The sequence below is a fragment of the Bos indicus x Bos taurus genome, chromosome 11, assembly GCF_003369695.1.
Source record: "Bos indicus x Bos taurus breed Angus x Brahman F1 hybrid chromosome 11, Bos_hybrid_MaternalHap_v2.0, whole genome shotgun sequence".
In the NCBI taxonomy this organism is placed as follows: domain Eukaryota; kingdom Metazoa; phylum Chordata; class Mammalia; order Artiodactyla; family Bovidae; genus Bos; species Bos indicus x Bos taurus.
Genome location: NC_040086.1, coordinates 2,608,520 through 2,629,568, shown reverse-complemented (window position 1 = coordinate 2,629,568; position 21,049 = coordinate 2,608,520). Strand labels below are relative to the sequence as shown.

Below are 21,049 nucleotides of genomic sequence, written 5' to 3'. Positions count from 1 at the left end.
GGGATGACCTGGCCAGGTCTGCGGCAGGCATGTGGGTTCTAACATGGGGCCTTCCATGCTCCTCTTGGAAGAGGTGAGAAACGTCCTGGCACTTGGAGTCTGGCAGGACCAGGCTTCAACTCTGCTGCTGCCACTGAGCCCCTGTGTTACTGTGTGTGGCTGTGTTATTTCTCAGAGCCTGAATTTCCTTCTTTGGATGGTAGTAGTCCCTAATTTTTGCTCAGGGGCCACGTGAGGCTCACACACAGTAGGTAATGAATGCTAAAGCCCTTTGTCTACGACTTGCTGAGTGCCAAGCCACTCAGTCATGTCCGACTCTTTGCGACCCCCTGGACTGTAGCCCACCAGGCTCCTCTGTCCATGAGATTCTCCAGGCAAGAATACTGGAGTGGGTTGCCATTTCCTTCTCCAGAGGATCTTCCCCACCCAGGGATGGAACCCGTGTCTCTTACGTCTCCTGTATTAGCAGGCAGGTTCTTTACCACTAGCGCTACTTCATGATATTTTGCTGCTGCAGAGATTTGCATTAAAATACTGCAAAATATTCTATCAGAGCTTCTGCCCTTCACGTCTCTCCTGTCTCCCTGTGTCTCTCACAGGGTATCTTCTCGGGGTCTGAGCTTTTGGTCAGGTAGGCAGAAGGCACAAGAGGGTGAGCAGAGAGTGCTCCGCGATGCTCAACTGCTCTGGGGACAGCTTGTGCCCTGCCCGCCCACCCGCCTGCCCCGCTCCACACTTTGTCACCTCAATAGCCATTTTCCGGAGCGTGGGCTGGATGCTCTTGGGGAGGATGTAGATGCCATTCTTCCAGGGCACACTTAACATGGGCAGCTGCTGTCTGAGGCTCTGAAGGGATGAGGCAGGGGAGTAGGGAGCATGAGGCCCCATTGGTCTGGTCCTATTGTGCTCCTCCCCCACTCAAGCAGGACCCTGAGAGCACTCAGCTGAGGCGGCCCTGGAGCCCTTTGGGCAGAAGCTAGTGGCGAGTCATGGAGAGGCTGGGCAGGTCGGCACCACCCAGCCCAGTGGTGTCTGAGCCAGGGCCCCCCAGGGCTTTCTTGAGGGACTGGGCTTGGGGGCTGCCGGTTGTGGGAACCCATGGCAGAGGAGTGGGACAGGGTCGGGGCGCTGAGCACCCCACCTCCCAGCTGGGCCCCCTCTCCTAGCACCTCAGTCTCAAGGATCAGCTCACAGGACGCCAAGATTTCACCCTCCTCGTCCTCCAGCCCTTTTACAAGGGGGTGCCACCTCATAGGGGGCAGGATCCGGTCTTGGGCGTCCAGCCAGACCACCGGGTGCCATATGCTCCGTCCCCACAGTGTCTCATTGCCCTGCAGGGAAGGGGGAAGTCACAGAACCTGGGGGCCAGGCTGGCAGCATTCCAGCTCCTCCTGGGATTCCGACGACACCAGGGTCAGGGCTGACATTTATGTTCTCAGGATGTGCTCTGCGAATCAGCCTCACTGAGCACTTTCTGAATATTCTCCTCTACAAGAATGACCCCTCACAGGAATTCCCTGGTGGTCCAGTGGTTAGGACTGCTCACTTCCACTGCAGGGGGCATGAATTCAATCCCTGGCCAGACAGCTAAGATCCCTTCCTGCCACGTGCATGCATAAGTGCTGTCGCTCAGTCATGTCCAATTCTTTTCAACCCCATGGACTGCAGCCCGCCAGGCTCCTCTGTCCATGGGATTCTCCAGGCAAGGAGACTGGAGTGCCTTGCCATGCCTTCCTCCTCCAGGGGATCTTCCCAACCCAGGGATCGAACCAGTATCTCTTATGTCTCCTGCACTGGCAGGCGGGTTCTTTACCACTAGCAACACCTGGGAAGCCCCAATCATGCTGCACAACAAAGCAAATAAAATAAGATGAATAAAATACAGTCTCCTCAGAGCTCTGCCCAGCCCAGCCCGCCTCACCTGGGGGTCCCGCTGCCACAGTTCCAACACCACACAAGGCGGGCTCTCTCTGGTGTCCTGAGGGTTCTCGTACAAAAGGAGGTGCTGAAAGATGAGCGTCTGGGCCCATGTGGGGGCTGTAGAGCTCTTCAGGGTTTGGGTGCACTGGCTGTGGTTCAAGAAGACCAGCCTGATGAAGGGCCCTGGGGGCGGAAGTTGAGGAGGTGGTGCCTTGGAGCTACTGAGTGAAGCCCTCCTCTCTTCGAGCCGCTGGCACCACCGGATCCAGTGCCCAGGGAGGCTTGGGCCCGCCAGCCGCAGCCACTCCAGCTCCCCCAGAAGGCCACCTCAGCGTTAGGCGCAGAGCCCATGGGCTGATAGCCAGAGGCCACCTTAAACTGTCATAGCTGGGGTCCAGGCGTCACAGACTCAGAGCGCCCCGTGGCTTCTCTGGAGGGGTTCTGGGGGCCAGGCTACATGTACATGGCTGCTCTTCCTCATTATCAGCAAGTGGCCTTGGCATCAGGGGACATCACAAGGCCCTTTGGAAGAGGCTGGTGGTGGTTTAGCTGCTCAGTGGTGTCTGACTCTCTGCAATCCCATGGACTATGTAGCCTGCCGGGCTCCTCTGTCCATGGGATTCTCTAGGCAGGAAACTGGAGTGGGTAGCCATTTCCTCCTCCAGGAGATCTTCCCCACCCGGGGATCAAACCTGCGTCTCTTGAATCTCCTGCACTGCAGGCGAATTTTTTTTTACTGCTAAGCCACCAGGGAAGCCCTCTCGATGTTCCCAATGGACACAGCTCCCAGCGGACACCCACTGCCCCGGCTAGACCCCGTCCAGCACTCTGACCTCTGACAAAGAGGGCCACTGCCAGCCCAGGGCACCTGAAATCTCCCTGTGGGGCCAGAAATTGCCAAACCTCATGCCCACCTGTCATCTGTCCCATGCAAGGGACAAGTGGGGCCCAAACCTGTCGCCCTCTCTCTAGCCTGTGTGTCTCCTCCACCCCGGCCCTCTTCACGGCCCAGCTAAGTGGTCTCTTCTGGGTGGAGCCTCCCCTTCCTGACCTCACGGTGTTGGGGACACACCGACAGACTGCGCCCATCCTGTGTCCCCTGTTCCCGTGTCTTTTCCACAACCAGGCTCATGAGCTGCTGGGGGCAGGGGTCTGCATGGTTGTCACCCCCTCCCTCGCCATCCTTTGTACTGCTGAGTGGTCAAATTGGGGAGGTCCCTGAGAGGGTGGCGGAGAAGGGGTGCCCTTGCCTACCCTGGAATGTCTGGACGTGGCTGGACATCAGGTTCCGGGCCTGGTAGATGTAGCAGAAGAGCTGGTAGTAGTGGGGCTCTGGGAGAGAGAGGAGCCATGTCTGCCACCTGCCTTCAGGCCCCCCACCCCAGGCCCCCTGCTCCCCGCCCTCAGGCACTGGGGGCGTCTGGGGCCACCCAGGCAGACTCGCTGCACGCTCACTGTTGAAGACGCAGTAGATGAAAGGCAGGCTGGGCGTCTGGGTGATCCCCGGGGGCGCCCTCCGAGAACTCATGATTCTGTCCAGCCTCCGTGTGGACGACACCATGTCCGCCCTCCTCGCCTGCTCTTTCATATCTGTGCTCTGTGCCCAGGACAGACTCCCTGAGGCTCTTGGGTGCCTTTCTTGTCACCTCCAGCCCAGGCCCAGGTCACCCTTCTCCCCAGCCAAAGCCCAAGCATGTCCCCTCCACCACCCCACAGCGGTCACTGCATCTGACCACACGGGGCATCTCCGGCTGCCTGCCCCACCAGGTGTGCCCTGGCTCCGGAGGCAGGGTTGCAGAGGGGAGACCCCTAGACCACTGGGGCTTTACCAAGGATCCCTCCAGGAGGAATATGGGTGCAATGCCCTTGACCTTGTTGGGGGCCAGCCTGCGGTGCCAGCAGCGGCGGCGGAAGCGGCTCTGGGGCTCAGGGTTTAGGTGGAACTTGGAGCCGAAGACGCCGTACTCCCAGCCTGCCTCATCCTCAGCCAGGCCGGGGTGGTGCTGCAGGAAGAGCAGAGGCGCCCTCTCACCCCGTGTGGGTGTGGGAGTGGGTGGGCCCCCTCTGTGGGCCCCCCTCCCGCTCCGTGGTCCCACCGGTCGCTGCCAGGCAGCCCCTCACCAGCTGCAGGAAGGAGAGAGTCTCCTGTTCGTGGCTCAGCTGCCCGTGGTCCCGGTAGCGCACTCGCGCCCAGCGCCGGCGCCGGCGTGAGTAGTAGGTCTTCTCCACCGAGTTCCAGACCTGGGGCAGCCCCGAGGGTGGGATGCCCACTCCGTACTCCCAGCCTGCGGGGCCAGGACATGGCCCGTGGGTGCCCAGGGGCCACGGGCTCAGGGGCTTGGATGGGCCTGAGACACAGGCCCCGGGAAGGGCAGGCCAAGGGGGCAGTGCAGTCCCTCAGATCCAGGTCTATCTGGCCACAAGGAAAGGTGTGGTCACCCAGCATCACCCGGTGGCCTGAGCCCAGCAGCCCATCTGACAGATGGAGAAGGTGAGCTCACAGATGTCCTGGGACCCGCACACATCACCCAGTTCATGAGTAGCAGAGCCTGCACGCTGAGCCCCCGTCTCCTGACTCCTAGCCCATTCATTACCCCTTCCCTGGGGCCACTAGGGTGAACCAAGCTCTGGACTTGGCCTCAGTTCATGTGCCCAGGAGGCATTCAGCACGTGGGCTTCCCAGATGGAGGTAGTGGTAAAGAACTCGCCTGCCAATGCAGGTTAGACAGAAGACACTCGAGTTCAATCCCTGTGCTGGGAAGATCCCCTGGAGGCATGGCAACCCACTCCAGGATTCTTGCCTGGAGAATCCCCACGGACAGAGGAGCCTGGCAGTCCATGGGGTTGCAAAGCGTCGGACACGACTGAAGTGACTTAGCATGCATGCACACACCTGTCTTAAAGCTGGGGCCCATGTCTGTGGCAAGTAGGGTGGCCCCACTCTCTGAAGGCTGGGGACCCCAGGGACATAGGCCCACTCCACCCGAGAGCTTGGCGGTTTTCAGCTCCAGGCCCTTCCGCCCTCAGCCAGAGTCCAGAGGACTGACCCTCATTGTCCACTGCATGGTTCAGCTCCACAGCCCAGGTTTGCTTCACGTGCCAGCCTTGGGGGCACTTCACAATCTCCCGGGCCTCCACGGGCTCTCCATTCTGGGGGTGGACAGACAGGGCGGGCCTACTGCAGCTGTCGTGGGCTCCCACCCCAGGAGCAGACAGTGCCTCTTATGTCTAGTGCCATCTGAGTGTTCACTTAATGTGCTTTCATGGGTTTGCCCTTCTGAACTGTACATGTACTTTTAAAAGGAAACTTTATATAAGCACTATCAGTTCTATATCAACTTTATATAACCACTCAACATAAGTAGGAAATAACCATACATATGACAATGAAAGTAAAATAGCATGACTGAATCTCAGGTGGATGCTGCTGCCTGCCCACACCCAAGCCAGCTCTGCCCTTGTGCGGAGGAGACCAGCCTGCAAAATGTGAGTTAATCTCGCTGTCCAGTCAGGAGTATGTCAAGGCTGTATATTGTCACCCTGTTTATTTAACTTATATGCAGAGTACATCATGCAAGATACCAGGCTGGATAAAGCACAAGCTGGAATCAAGATTGCCAGGAGAAACAATCCCAGATATGCAGATGACACCATTCTTATGGCAGAAAGCAAAGAACTAAAGAGCCTCTTGATGAAAGTGAAACGAGAGTGAAAAAAACTGGCTTAAAACTCAACATTCAAAAAACTAAGATCCAACAGATGGGGAAACAATGGGAACAGTGATAGACTTTATTTTGGGGGGCTCCAGATGACTGCAGCCATGAAATTAAAAGACGCTTGCTCCCTGGAAGAAAAGTTATGACCAACCTAGATAGCAGACTAAAAAGCATAGACATTACTTTGCCAAAAAAGGTCCGTCTAGTCAAGGCTGTGGTTTTTCCAGCGGTCATGTATGGATGTGAGAGTTGGACTATAAAGAAAGCTGAGCGCTGAAGAATTGATGCTTTTGAACTGTGGTGTTAGAGAAGACTCTTGAGAATCCCTTGGAATACAAGGAGATCCAACGAGTCAATCCTAAAGGAGATCAGTCCTGACTATTCGTTGGAAGGACTGACGCTGAAGCTGAAACTCCAATACTTTGGCCACCTGATGCCAAAGAACTGACTCCTTGGAAAAGACACTGATGCTGGGAAAGATTGAAGGCGGAAGGAGAAGGGGATGACAGAGGATGAGATGGTTGGCTGACATCACCGACTCAGTGGACATGAGTCTGAGCGAGCTCCGGGAGTTGCTGATGGACAGGGAAGGCTGGTCTGCTGTAGCCCGTGGGGTCGCAAACAGTCGGACACGACTGAGTGGCTGAACTGAACTGACCCAGTCAGCAGCCACCAGCCTCCATGTGCGTGTGTTCAGTTGTGCAGCTGTGTCGGATTCTTTGCAACTTTATAGACCATGACCCACCAGGCTCCTCTGTCCGTGGGATTCTCCAGGCAAGAACTCTGGAGTGGGTTGCCATTTCCTCCTCCAAGGGCTCTTCCGAACCCAGGGATTGAACTTGTGTCTCCTGCATTGACAGGTGGATTCTTTACCACTGAGCCACCTGAGAAGCCCACCAGCCTGCTGGGGCTCCTTCTATTTAAGTTCACTAAAATGAAATAAAATTTGGGAATTCCCTCATGGTCCAATGGTTAAAACTCTGAGCTTCTACTGCCGGAGGCTCAGGTTTGATCCTTGGTCACAGAACTAAGATCCCACAGGCTGTGCAGTGTGGCCAAATAGAAAAGAAACAAAATGTAAAGTTCAGTTCCTCACTCCCACAAGGGCCACATTTCAGGCACGCAATAGCCACACGTGGACAGTGGTGATACAGAACATTTTTGATCATCACAGAAAGTTCTCTTGGACTCACAGACTTAGAAAATGAACTTACGGTTGCTAGGGGAGAAGGGATAGTTAGGGAGTTTGGCATGGACACGTACACACTGCTGAACTGAAAATGGATGATCAACAAGGACCTACTGGCTAGCACAGGGAAAGCTGCTTAACATTATGTGCCCGCCTGGATGGGAGGGGAGTGTGGGGGAGAACAGATATACGCATGTGTGAGGCTGAGTCCCTTTGCTGTCCACCTGAGACTATCACAACATTGTTAATTGGCTTTACTGCAATAAAAAACAAAAAGTTAAAAAAAACAAAAACGTTTTCTCGGGCAGTGTTGGTTTAGAGCAGCCCCAAACAGAGCCTCCTATTCTGGGTAAAAGCCCTGCCTTTACACGGGGGACGGAGACACTCTGCCGTTCTTCCAGTCCCACTTAGGGCAGCTCTTCCTGCCACCTTGGGATACAAACCCCATCAGTGCTCACCAGGGTCCCACTGATCCAGCGCTCCCAGCTTCCCAGGCCCCCCACCCCAGGAGCTGGATTGTCCCCCATGCCTTGCTCACCACATCCGTGTTGGGGATGGCGGCAGGCACCCAGGCCCCCACGGCATCCCGGCGCTGGTTCTCATACACCTCCTCCAGCACCTGGCTCTTGTTGATGTCCGTGTCCAGGAGCAGCCTGGGGGCGGCGAGACCCCAAGTTCCCAGCACTTCCCAGCACAAGTTCCCTGAGCTTACGGACCCCTGGGGTCCTCCTTCGCTGGCCAAGCACTCCCACACCTGGCAGCAGCACCTGCTCTGGGCAAGGCCAGGCAGCGGGGCCTACCGTGCAGGGTAGGGGGGTGGGCAGGGCCCCCCGGGACCAGGCTTCAGTGGCTGTATGCCTGCCTCCCTGAGTTGCTGCCTACTGGCCCTCCTGAAGTGCCAGCTCCAAGGCTGCCTGTCCAGGGGCCCCAGGCTCCAGGCCCCACGCCCCAGCCTCACCTCCTCTGAGGCTCCACTGTCCACGGACCCGCCCAGTGCCATCCGGGGGGCTCTCTGAAATCTTCCTTGGGAAGGGCCTTGTGCCCCGTGACGTCCGAGAAGTTGGGGCGGTGTTGCAGGAACTGCTGTCCCCACTGGTCCTTAAACTTGGCCTGGTTCTCGTACTGGGAGAGGGGAAACGTCAGCGCCTACAGCCCCCTCCGCACACCCGGCACCTGCCCAGAGCCTCCTACCCTGGGCTGTACGCGCCTCCTAGAAACAGGGAGCCAGAAAGAAAGGGCGTGGGACCTGCCTGGGGGCAGGAGCTGTGCCATCGCCTGTGATGGGACAGCATCTCCCCCGCTGTCCGTCAGCACAGGCAGATGCCATGAATCAAGTGCTCATATGCAGGCCCCTTTCAGCCACACACTCCCATTTCACGGGTGATGAGGCTGAGGCTCAGAGGTCACCTCTACCCCAGGTGGCTCAGCTATGGAGGAGTGGAGTGGGGCGGATGCCTGCGTTAGAGCCTGCTGGTTGCCTGTGACGTGACCTGTCCTCCCCACGTCACTGGGGAGCCCAGTCCTGCTCCACCACTGCCACTGGGTCTGGAACTTTCTTCCGTGTTCCCCTGAGGGACACTCAGCCCCTGCTCCCTGCACTCATCCTAACCCTGCTCTGTCTCCGCGCCTCAAGTCCTACCATCTCTCCATCCACAGCATGCAACATAGGAACCATGAAAACAGGTTTTAACTCAGCTAAAAAGTCTGAAGTGTTAGTTGCTCAGTCGTGTCCGACTCTGCGAGTCATGGACTGTAGCCCGCCAACCTCCTCTGTCCATGGAACTCTCCAGGCAAGAATCCTGGAGTGGGTAGCCTTCTGCAGGGGAATCTTCCTGACCCAGGGACTGAAGCCAGGTCTCCTACATCGCAGGCAGATTCTTTACCACTGAGCCACCTGGGAAGTCTGAAACTCAAAACTTATTTCCCCTCTACTCTCAGGACCTCTCGTGAGCCGTGTCCTCCCCCTCCTCTGATTGTAGAGCAGCCTCTGGCCGGCTGCTCGCCCAACCCCCTGGGTTTATGGTTCTGAGGGAAGCTACCCTGTTTCCAGTTCCTCTGTTTCAGAACTGCCCCTCCCCAGCTGAGGTGGGTAGGGGTCCCGGGCTGTCATGTTAATGATGGACAAGGACCCTGCAAGCAGTCTGAGCCTTACTCACTTCATGTGCCCTGAACTAACTGGGAGAAATTCCCTGTAAAGCTTCATCCTGGTGAAAGTGACTGGCTCCAAGGGACCACTCAGTTGCCCTCCTGTTACCAAGCCCATGGCTTGTCAACAAGGGACTCCTTTAGTCTCTGTCACTTCCCTCTAGCTCCTTTTACGGTTCTCAGATTCTGCCAGCGATCTTTTCTCCACCATCGGAGTTGGGCTGGTGCCAAGTCACCCTCCCGCCAGCCCCCCCGCCTCGCCCCCACTTACCGTCTCTGCATACACAACCACTTCGCCCTGGCGGAGCGGCTCCAGGTCCCTGCTGTCAGTCACGTTGCCGAGCCACATGCAGACCCGGAGTTGGGCGGGGAGGGTGTCCTTCTCTCCTTCTCCCTCTGGGTACTGAGTCAGAGGCAGGTCAGCAACCACAGGGGTTCAGGTCCCCCGGGGGCAGGGGCATGGGTTAGGGAGGGGCACACACACCTGCCCCTTCACCCTAAGCCCCGGGAGCAGGGGCTTCACACTGAGTTGGGTGACGAGCATAACAGAGTCTTGTGCAGGCTGTGGGGGCAGGGCCACTAGGGAGCCTGGAAGTGCTCTGGGGAGTGGTGGTGCTGATGGTGACGCTGACGATGACGCTTGCTATGCGATGTGCCAGGCACTGTGCTAAGCACCACACATGTCACGTATGCTCTGATGCTCACACACCACTACAGAGTGAGTACCTTCATCACCAGCCCATTTCACAGAGGAGCAGGCTGAGGCCGGACACAGTCGGCCCCAACTCACACAAGCCAGTGAGCCACAGAACCAGGATTCAAGTCTCAGTGTTCTTGTAAGATAAGGACTCAGATGGACACCGTTGGGACGGAGCCTTCCATGACAGCGGGAAGGGCAATGGGGAGCCAGGGAGTCTTTGAGAAACTGCCTTGCCGGGGGCGGGAGGGGGAAGCCTGGAGGTTAGGACTGTCTTCAGGACTGGAGACTTGTGTTCAGTCAGCCTTATTTATGGATTGCATCTGATAGGAAGGGCTGGAGCCCAAACCTTAAAGGCATTAAATATGTAGATAGCAGCCAATCATGGACCAGGGGAGAGGGAACAGGGACAGGACCAAGTGAGGCTTGAGGACGATGGAGGGGACAAACTTGAGGAACATTTATGATGGGCATGGACTTGGCATCGGCTCCATGCCGATGGCCCCAGGCTCCCGCCTCCCTTTGTGTAAACTCCATTTCTCCTGGGAAAGGGCCTGGCAGAGAGGAAATGGGCATGCCCTCCAGAGGCTCATGGGGGCTCCCCAGGATGGGGATGGGGGGCTCAGGGCTTCTCCCTTGGGGTGTCCCGTGCCCTCTCCTCCCCTGAGGACCCCCAGCCTCCCCACCTGCAGGAATAGGGTCTGTGTCTTCCCGCAGAACCTGCCGGAGTGCCGGGCCCCATGTGGGGAGAACAGGATGCTGTGGGCAGGCACCTGAGCATAGGCTGCCCGCTGCTCCCGGGCCATCAGCCAGATCATCACGTCCGGGAGGTTCATCTGCGGCTGCGGGCGCGAGAGCGTCAGGCCCGCCTGAGGAGCTGGCACCAGGGCCTGCTCCCGGCCGGAGCGTCTAGCACCCACCTCGGGGAGCACAGCGTTGAGGCGGTACAGCCAGCCCTCTGCAGTGGCCACCATGTCCCTGGGGGGTGCCTGCTTGGCCTTCTGGGCCAGTTCCTGCAGAAGGAGGCGGCGGAGCTTCCACCTGTTCTTGTCCAGGTCGGTGGCTTTGGGCTGACTGGTCATGCAGGGCAGCGGCCGCCTGTGGCCAGGACCGGGGGAGCGGGGGCTGGTCTCCGTCCCATCTCACCTGCTCCCCACCCACCCAGCCTCAGTGTCCTCCCTGGACCGGAGAGCTTGCCCTACTGGTTGGCCCAGCTGACCGGTCCTCTGAGACCAAGTTGGCCAGAACAGCTGGTCGACCTGGTGGACAGGCCTGCAGACACAGAGTGCAAGCCTGGCGAGTGGTAGGGAGCCCTGCCTGCCCTCCTCAGGAAGCACGCTTACTGTGGGTCTGGCCCTGGCTTCTCATACCTCCTGCTCCGGTCCTCCCAGCCCCCGCGGTGTGCCAGGCCCGTGCTCAGGACCTCCTCGTGGACAGAGGTGTGAGCTGTGAGAGGGGGGCCAACCAAACCCAGGGAGGAGGGGATCTAAGTGGGCTGCAGGCCCAAGAGAGGCCTTACAAGGGCTCTTCTTGTGGCGAGGAGTGATGGAGGAGAAGGTGTGGGCTGGGACGTGCAGGGCTTGTCTGGACAATGGAGAGAAGCTTGGTTTGATAAGATCATCAGGCGTGGATGTAGAGGGGGCAGTGATGAGAGGAGAGGTCAGGACCTCTCCTCTCTTTGGGGGGTCCCTGAATGGCAGAGAAGCAGCTCTGTTGTTTGGAGAGAGATCTGAGCTTATGTTTCCTGTGGAGGTAGGGGTGCGGGAGGGAGGCGGTAGGGTAGTTGTTCTGTAGGGTCTGGTCTGCACCCCAGGCCTTGTGTAGACTTGATCTAGCTCAGCCCTAGCCCCATGGGTAGGTGCCCCCTGCCCCTACTTGCAGTCCTCCACCAGCTCCCTCAGCAGTTTCTCCCACTGGGGAAGCAGAGCTGGGTCCCTCGGATTCCTCATGGACTTCAGGGTGTCCAGGTTGGCCTTCTGCCCAGCAGGAGAGAAGCAGTATGTGAGTGTGGGGCTCCCCTGGGACAGGCTGATTGGCCTAGGATGCTTTCAGCCAGGGCTTAGGGACCTTTGAGTTGGTGATGGACAGGGAAGCCTGGCGTGCTGCAGTCCATGGGGTCACAGAGAGTCGGATACGACTGAGCAACTGAACTGAACTGAACGGAGGGGTAACCTGGAGATGTCCATATCCAAAGCTGTCACATACCACTGAAGGCTAGGATTCCCTCCCAACTACCCTACAGAAAAAAATGGGTGGCAGGAAGAAGCCAGGATGTACCAGGACCATGGGTCACAGGGGAGGGGTCACAGGGTCTTGACCTCAGGCTTCCCTTCTGTTGGTGCGAGAAAGTCACATCTAAGGTGGGGGAACCAGGGGGGCTCTGCTGCCTAAAACTGCTCGGTGGCTTCCCCCCTCAACACACACCTAAGACTTTTTGTGATCTGACCCTTCCCAGCTCCGCTGGTCTTATTTCCTCATCACCTCCACACCCCAGCCACCCACGAACTTCCGAACACTATGGCTTTGCCCAGTGTTCCTTTCTCTGCACCCCGATCACTGACCCCAGCAAGACTCTGCTCAAATGTCATCTCCTTTTCCAGCAGCTCCTCTGACTCTCCTCTCTTCATCTCACCCGTCCCACCTGAGTCTCTCTGCCCCTGTGGCTCTTAGCACCTGAATCTCCACCGCAGCCCTGCCACTCTGTGCCCTAACTATCGCACGTCCGACTTTCCTGCTGGTGAAGACTGTGTCTACACATCCTCGTGTCTTCGGTGCTTGTGTCTGGCACCTCAACTGGTGTGGAATGCATGAGAGAGCTGAGTGACCAGATTCCTAAGGCTGCGGCTCATTTCCCCAAGTCTCCCGTCAATGGCCTGGGTCCTGGGACTTCCCCAGTGGTCCAGTGGCTAAGACTCCGTGCTCCCGAGGCAGGTGGCCCGGGTCCCATCCTTGATCAGGGAACTAGATCCCATATGCGGCAACTAACAGTTCACATGCCACAACCAAAGACCCGGTGTAGACAAATTAAAAAAACAAAACACCAGGGGGCCTCCCCGGCCCCCCTCACGCCCCTGCCCACACGACTCACCAGGCGATCCCGCGTGAATTGGAGGAGGTTGAGGCAGTTCATACGGAAGCCGACGTCCTCCCAAAAGGAGGTCACGGCCACGACGGGCTTGGTGTTGTACCAGGGCACGTAATGGTAGATGTTCCCTGAAACACAGAGCCACGTGTGTGGGGAGGGGGTGTCTGAGGGACACCCCTCACCGTGTCCACCCTCAGAGGACCTTCCCTGGGCCACTCCATTCCTCTAGGGGGTGATCTGCTAAAGCATCCCAACTGGACCCCTCCCGCTGGAGGGTAGGCTGTGGGCCCGTTCAGGATGGATATGCTTTGATGAGCATAGCTGGCCTAACGGGGCCCTCACAGTGCTCCGTGTCACTCGGATCACAAAGTCCCCAGTTCACAGGTGGGAAAACCCAAGCTAGTGATGGGAAGTGGTTTCCCTGCAATGGCTCAGCCAGGTGGTGTGATGTAGGCATTCAGTTCCAGAGCCTGTGCCCCTAACTCAGGCGAGATGCCAAGGCCCGGGTCTGCCTTGAGGTGGGGTCTTCCTTCTGGGTGTCGGGGCAGAGGAGGAGTGGGCCCTGGGTTCAGAGACCCAGAGTTTGGTTAGACTGGGCAGACACCTGAGATAAAGGGCCTGCTTGTGCCGAGGAGGGGGGTGGAGGGGCAGGCATGGTCAAAAGCCAGTGATGGGCCTGGCAGACTGGGCCCCCGGCCATGATTCTTATTGCAACAGAGGCAGGGAAAGCTAGATGAAACACATGGCATTCTTTTTCTGAGACATTTTGCTGAGTTGAAATAAAATCCACAGGAAACCGAAAATAAGGTCAAAGCAGAAAGTCTGTGAGGCAAGTGGAAGTAAAGTGGACATTTGTCCTCTGAGTTTCTGGAATATCTTGGAGAACTGGCTGTTCTCTGTAACAACTGCCAGGGCCCAGAGGTCAGGAGAGACAGTCGAGCACTGTCTGAGGTGAGCAGTCTAGGAGGACACCCCTGTGACATAGGTTGAATTGTGTGCCCTGTAAAGCTATGTTGGGGATTTCCCTGTGGGCCAGTGGTTAAGAACCTGCCTTGCAATGCAGGGGACTTGGGTTTGATCCCTGGAGGAGGAATTAAGATCGCACACAACTCGGAGCAACTAGAGAGTCCGTGCACCACAACAAAAGATCCCACGCTTCTCAACAAAGACCCGACACAGCCAAATACATAGATCACTTTTTAAATCCAGAAATTAAAAGAAAACGAAAGAAAAGTTAAAAAATAAAAAGTTAAAAACCAGACAAAACTAATTGTCAGTTAGGAGAAGGACAGCAGCCCTTGGTGTGGGTTGGAGGGTGGCAGGTTCAAGGGGCCCCTGGGATGTTGGGATTTTGTTTCATGGTCTGAATGTTGTTATGTGGCTATGTTTGCTTTGCAATAATTCATTGAGCTGAATACTTTGGTTTGTGTACTTTTCCATAGATGTGTTATATTTGAATCAGAAGTCTATTCAAATCAGAAGTCTATTCAAGAATTATAAAAAAAAAAAAAAAAAAAAAAAACACTGGGATCAAAAAAGACAAAATATATAAAATCCAGTGTGTCAGTGGTGGAAAATGCTAAGGAGAAGGATGATGTGGGAGAGAGAGAGGGAGCTGCCAAAAGTTTTTTAATAGAATAGTTACCTATGGCTTTTCCTAAAAGATCTGGAAGAGATTATGCAGAATGCAGCCCAGAGAGATGAAAAATACAGAAGGAAGATTTACAAACGTGTGGAACAGCATGAGAAGTTCCACAGAGGACAGAGTAAATTTGAGAAGGAGCTAGAAGAGAGAAGGGTAAGAGGTCATTTTCAAAGAGCAAGTATCTTATAATTTTCCTGAATTGTTGGCAGGACACCAGTTTCAGACCCTCTCACTGAGTGTGACTCACAGGAATGATAAATAAACAGAGATCCAGGACTGGGGCTCTCAGATGTGAGCGAGCCGACACAAGATGGCAATTTTCTTCTGCTGCTCTTGGATAGCATACAAAAGCAACAAGGAGAAGGGAAATAACTCCATTTTCAGCAAAACAAGGAGATAGATACAGTCTGCAGGCTCAAAATACACATAAGGGCTGCTAGAGTCAGCTGTGAGTGCCTGAGGAGCTGCGAGGGTTGAAGGTTGACGGAAGTCACCTGGGGGTGGGGGGTGAGTGACAAGACACACAGCGGGAGCCACGGCTAGATGGGGGCAGAGTGCAGCTAAAACACACCCCCGGAGCGAACTCAGGACTCAGACGAGGATGTGTGAGCTGGCAAAACTCAGAAAAGGAACAGAAGAGAAAACAAAAACATTATAGGAAGGGAGACGGCACGAAAGGAAGCCCAACAGGGATCAGACTCAGCAGACAATCCAGCAAGAGGCAAAGAAAGAAGAAGGCAACCGGGGACCTCCCTGGTGGCCCAGGGGCTAATACTCTGTGCTCCCAGTGTTGGGGGCCCAGGGTTCGATCCCTGGCCAGGGAACTAGACCTCACATGCCACAATTAAAGATTCAGCATACCTCAATGAAGATTGGAAATCCTATATGCTGCAACTAAATCCCAGCGCAGCCAAATAAATAAAAGTAGACATTAAAAAAAGAAAAATGACCAAAATAAGATAGAAATAAAGAGCCGAAAAGGATCAGGGAGAAAATGACAGATACAGAGGAAAAGTAAGGAGAATTGTTAAGCCCATAAGTGGAGCCCCAATAGCAGAAAACCTGAACAATGGAACAGAATATTTAAAAACACAATTTAAGAAAACCCACCTGGAAAAAGGATAATCTTTTTAACAAATGATGATTGAAAAACTGAATACTCATATGAAAATTATTGATAATTCAAAAGGAACCATAGGGACCTTCCCTGGGGGTCCAGTGGTTAAGACTCTGCAATTCCACTGCAGGAGTCAGGGTTCGATCCCTGATCAGGGAACTAAGATCCCATATGCTGTGCCATGGCCAAAATAAGAACCATACAGCTCAATGTAAGAATTAAAACTGTAAAATCTTTAGAAAAAAAGGTAGAAAATCTTTATGACCTTGAGTTGGGCAGAGTTCTTAGATATGATACCATGAAAGAAAAAAAGAAACTGAACTTCAGTCAGTTGAAAATGTTTGCAGTTCCAAAGATACCATTAAAAAAATGAAAAGACAAGCCACAGACTTTTTGCAAATCCTATATCTGATAAAGTATCCAGAACATATAAAGGACTCTTACAACTCAAGATAAACAATCCAACTGAAAAAATGGGCCAAGACTTGAATTAAACGTATAAACAAAGAAGACATATGAATGGCTAAGAGCATATGAAAAGATGCTCAGTATCATTTGATGTTAAGGAAATTCAAATTAAAGCCACAGTAAGAAATCTGGCCCGGAGAAGGCAATGGCACCCCACTCCAGTACTCTTGCCTGGAAAATCCCATGGATGGAGGAGCCTGGTAGGCTGTAGTCCATGGGGTCGCTCAGAGTCGGACACAACTGAGCGACTTCCCTTTCACTTTTCACTTTGATGCATTGGAGAAGGAAATGGCAACCCACTCCAGTGTTCTTGCCTGGAGAATCCCAGGGACAGGGGAGCCTTGTGGGCTGCAGTCTATGGGGTTGCACAGTCGGACACGACTGAAGCGACTTAGCAGCAGCAGCAGCAGCAGCAAGATACCTGGCCACAATAAGAAATAAATAAACCACAGAGAGGAAGAAAATATTAGCAAAACCTATCTGACAAAGGAATTGTATCCTTGTAAAAAAACTTCTGCAATGTAAAGACAGACTCCCGTCTTTTTATAAAAAGACAAACAATGAAAGATAGGCAAAAACCTGAACGGTCCCTTCACTAAAGAAAGATATGTGAGCATGAACAGATGCTTAGTATTATTAGTGAGTAGAGAAATGGAAATTAAAATGAAGGGGAATTCTCTCGTGGTCCAGTGATTAGGGGTGCTTTCACTGCAGGGGCCAAGTCCCACCCCTAGTCAGAAAACTAAGATCCCACAAGCCACTTAGAGTGGCCAAAAAAATAAAAATTACAATTAGGTACAATTTCACACCCATAAGAATGTTTCAAATGGTAAAGGCTGACCATACCAAAGGTTGACAAGGACTTTGAACAAGGGAACACATTGCTGTGAGCGTGTAAAATGCTACAACCACGTGGGGAAAATGTTAGGTATTTTAAAACCAATACCATTGCTAGCTATTTACCCAAGAGAAGTGCAAGCTCATTTCCACCAAAAGACCTGGACCAGAATGTTCACAGCAGCTTTGCTCATAATACTCCAAAACTCGAATCAATCCAGATGTCCATAAACAGGGGAATGGATAAACTGTCATAGTCATACAACAGAATGCTATCAGATATAAAAAGGAGCCAAATATGATATAGGCAACCACACAGATGAATATTTAAAACACTTGTTGCTGTGTTTAGTCGCTGAGTAGTGTCCGACTCTCTTGTGACCCCACGGACTGTAGCCCGCTAGGCTCTCTGTCCATGGGATTTCTCAGGCAAGAATACTGGAGTGGGTAGCCATCTCCTCTTCCAGGAGATCTTCCCAGACTAGGGATGGAACCTGCATCTCCTGCATCGCCAGGCGGATTCTTTTCCCCTGAGCCACCACCTAAAATACTAGGCTGAGCTAAAGAAGCTATAGGAAAAGAAAGGGTACCATCTGTATGATCTCATTTACATGAAGTTGCAGAACAAGCAAAACAAGTCTATAGTGATAGAAAGCAAAGCATTGATTGCCCCCAGCGGTTGGGGAGGTTAACTGGAAAAAGGCCCGTGGCAGTTCTGTGGGATGATGGAAATTTCTGTCCATGATGTGTATGTGATGTATTGGGCTGGTCAAAATGTTTGAGTTTTTCCATAAGATGTTACAGAAAAACCCAAATGAACTTGAATGAGCCCAAATTCATCCAACTCACTGAAAGTCTGTGCATCTTATATTTCATAATACCTCAATAAAAAATATAAAGCCACCATTAAGAGAATGAAAAGCTTCAAACTTAGAGAAGACATTTAGAACATACTCACATCTGACAAAAGATTATTCCCAGAAAAAATAACGTAAAAATCAATAAGAAAAGTAGAGCCAATAGCTAATAGTTGGGCTTCCCTGGTGGCTCAGCTGGTAAAGAATCCTCCTGCAATGCGGGACATCTGGCTTCGATCCCTGGGTGGGGAAGATGCCCTGGAGAAGGGAAAGGCTACCCACTCCAGTATTCTGGCCTAGAGAATTCCATGGATTATATAGTCCACGGGGTCACAAAGAGTTGGACAACTGAGGATAATAGATAAAAGATCTCGATAGACTTTTTACAGATGAGGAAAGACAAATGTGTGTAAACATACGAAAAGCTGCTCAACCTCCACCTATAATCAGGAAATTGTAAATCAAGATCTTGTAACATGCCCACCAGACTGGCAGGAATGAAAAGGCTAGGCAAGGTCAAGTCCTGGTGAGAACACAGAGTAATAAGAACTCTCATGCCACGCTGATTAGAGTGTAATTGGATGTAATTACTTTTGCTTTGAATTTCTCTTCCACTCCTGGGTATATAATTTAGAGGAAGTCTTACACTTGTGACCGACAGATACGTACAAGAATGTTCACAGCAACATTATTATTGTAGAAAAAAGATAAAACCTCAATGTCTATGTATACCACATAATTTGTGGCATAATCTTACAATGGAATATACACAGATATGAAAATGAACTTCATTTATACATACCAATATAAAAATTTAATATTGAGAAAAAATGCAAAACAGATGAATACAGACTGAAAGTTTCCATGTATATAAAAATGCAAAAACAGTATGCTCTTTAAGGTAGCATGCATAGGTGGTAAAAATAACGAAGGAAAGCAAGGATGTGATTATCATGAGACTCAGGGTTGTGGTTATTTCTTGGGTAAGTGGATCTGGGAAGAGCATACAGAGAACTTCTAAGATGCTGAGATAATTTTCTTCCTTTCTAAGAAAATTTTCTGCCTTTTAATCTGGGTGAGGACTTCACGGGTACATATTTTATTATTTATTTTAAACTACACATATTCATTTAATATACTTTTGTATATATTTCATAATTTAAAAACATGTAGTTATGACCAACCTAGATAGCATATTGAAAAGCAGAGACATTACTTTGCCAACAAAGGTCCATCTAGCCAAGGCTATGGTTTTTTCAGTGGTCATGTATGGATGTGAAAGTTGGACTGTGAAGAAAGCTGAGCACCGAAGAATTGATGCTTTTGAACTGTGGTGTTGGAGAAGACTCTTGAGAGTCCCTTGGACTGCAAGGAGATCCAACCAGTCCCTTCTAAAGGAGATCAGTCCTGGGTGTTCATTGGAAAGTCTGATGCTAAAGCTGAAACTCCAATACTTTGGCCACCTCATGCGAAGAGGTGATTCATTGGAAAAGACCCTGATGCTGGAAGGGATTGGGGGCAGGAGGAGAAGGGGACAACAGAGGATGAGATGGCTGGATGGCATCACTGACTGGATGGACGTGAGTCTGAGTGAACTCCGGGAGTTGGTGATGGACAGGGAGGACTGGCGTGCTGCGATTCATGGGGTCGCAAAGAGTCGGACACGACTGAGCGACTGAACTGAACTGAACTGCGAGCATTATGCTAAATGAAAGCAGCAGTTATCAAGGACCATACATTGATTCTATGTATATGAAATGTCCAGAATAGGAAGCACCAGAGGAGGGGCTTCCCATGTGGCTCAGATGGTAAAGAATCTTCCTGCAATGTGGGAGACCCAGGTTTGATCTCTGGGTGGGGAAGATCCCCTGGAGAAGGGGAATCGCTACGCACTCCAGTATTTTTGCCTGGAGAATTCCATGGACAGAGGCTACAGTCCATGGGGTCGCAAACAGCTGGACACACATAAGACAGGAAGTAGATTAGTGGTTGCCTAAGGTTGGGGAATTAGAGGAGAAATAGCAAATGACTGCTATTGGGTACAGGGTTTCTTTTTTGGACTGATAAAAATGTTGTAAAACTAATCACAGTGATCATAGCGCAATTCTGTGAATACTAAAAACTGTTGAACTGTATACTTTGCGTGGATTAATTGTATGGTGTGTGAATTGTATTTCCCCCAAAATAGCTGTTATTAAAAAAACAGGCAGACAAGTGGGATGCACAGAAAAGCTCTCGCATGATAAGAGGGTGAAGCTGACAAAGATGAGATAGTGTCTAGAGCCATGGTCCTCAAACTTTAGCATGCCGCCCCTTACCTGGACAACTTGTTGAAACCCAGATTGCTGTTCTGTTTTCAGATTCTGTAGATCTGGGGTGAGGCCAAGAATGTGCATTTCTATCAGTTCCCAGGTGATGCTGCTGGTCCAGGGACCACACTTTGGGAACCTTATAGTGCCCAATAAAAGTCCAGTGAGCATATATTAGATGAAAAGATGGGTGGGCGGATGGGTGGTTGGTTGGGTATTCGGGACAGTGGATGGTTGGTAGTTGAATGGATGAATGCATGGATAAGTGGATTCATGGATAGATAGAAGGTGGGCAGCTCTTTTGGGGGAAATACAATTCACACACCATACAACTGATCCATGCATGGCTGGATGAGGGTGGTTCAGAGTAGTAGGAGAGAAGATGGGATTGAGAAGCTGTGGTGTGGAAAGCATGGTAGAGAAGGGCTGGAAGTCAAAACCCAGCTCTTGTCATGGATTCACCACCTACTAGCTGTGCAGTGTTTGACAGGTGACTTTACCTCCCCGAAGCTCACTTTCCTCACATCTAATGTGGGTTAACAATGTCTGTGAGTGTCCCTTGGGCTGAAAACCTTAAAAGGGCCAACCCAGAGCCGGACACGCAGTGGTTTCTCTCTACCCTTCAATTGGATCTGACTCTTACCATCGTATATCGCTGGGCTGTACTGTGTGGTTGAGACAAGAGGCTTGTAACTCAGGTCCATCTTGTTTCCATAGTGACCAATGCTGACTTCAAATTGGATCAGGTCCTTAAAGTCAGGCATCATGGTGCAGGAAAGGAAGATGACGCACAGCCCATACTTCTGTCGGTTCTGGTGCTTCTAAAACAATAACCCAACATCCCCAGCATGAGTCAAGGGATGAACAAAGCTATAGAGACAGGCAGGGAGGCAAGCATGAGGTGCCCAGTTTCTTTCATTCAGTGTGAGCCAGGCCATCCCTGAACTCCTGCCCTCTCTCAAAATTCAGCCTTGACTCCAACTCAAGTGGCTGATCAAGGGAAGTTCCTCCCACGACTTCTATCACCTGGCCCCTCCACCCAGCCAGCCCTGGTCTTCTCTTCC

The 21,049-nt window shown here is 52.5% G+C and overlaps 1 protein-coding gene across 1 annotated transcript in view; it reads right to left on the bottom strand.

The window, feature by feature from the left end:
- FER1L5 (fer-1 like family member 5) overlaps positions 1-21,049 on the bottom strand; it is a 54,473-nt gene that overhangs the window by 10,263 nt on the left and 23,161 nt on the right. Inside the window, exons 19-33 of the mRNA XM_027554371.1 lie at positions 20,629-20,806; positions 12,756-12,880; positions 11,543-11,643; positions 10,588-10,765; positions 10,354-10,509; positions 9,242-9,373; positions 7,784-7,947; positions 7,364-7,478; positions 4,968-5,070; positions 4,042-4,205; positions 3,589-3,923; positions 3,175-3,554; positions 1,922-2,103; positions 1,155-1,331; positions 745-834 (exon numbers count right to left, since the gene is read on the bottom strand). Coding sequence (XP_027410172.1) covers positions 745-834; positions 1,155-1,331; positions 1,922-2,103; positions 3,175-3,554; positions 3,589-3,923; positions 4,042-4,205; positions 4,968-5,070; positions 7,364-7,478; positions 7,784-7,947; positions 9,242-9,373; positions 10,354-10,509; positions 10,588-10,765; positions 11,543-11,643; positions 12,756-12,880; positions 20,629-20,806 — 2,580 coding nt within the window. The remainder of the gene's footprint in view (positions 1-744; positions 835-1,154; positions 1,332-1,921; positions 2,104-3,174; positions 3,555-3,588; positions 3,924-4,041; positions 4,206-4,967; positions 5,071-7,363; positions 7,479-7,783; positions 7,948-9,241; positions 9,374-10,353; positions 10,510-10,587; positions 10,766-11,542; positions 11,644-12,755; positions 12,881-20,628; positions 20,807-21,049) is intronic.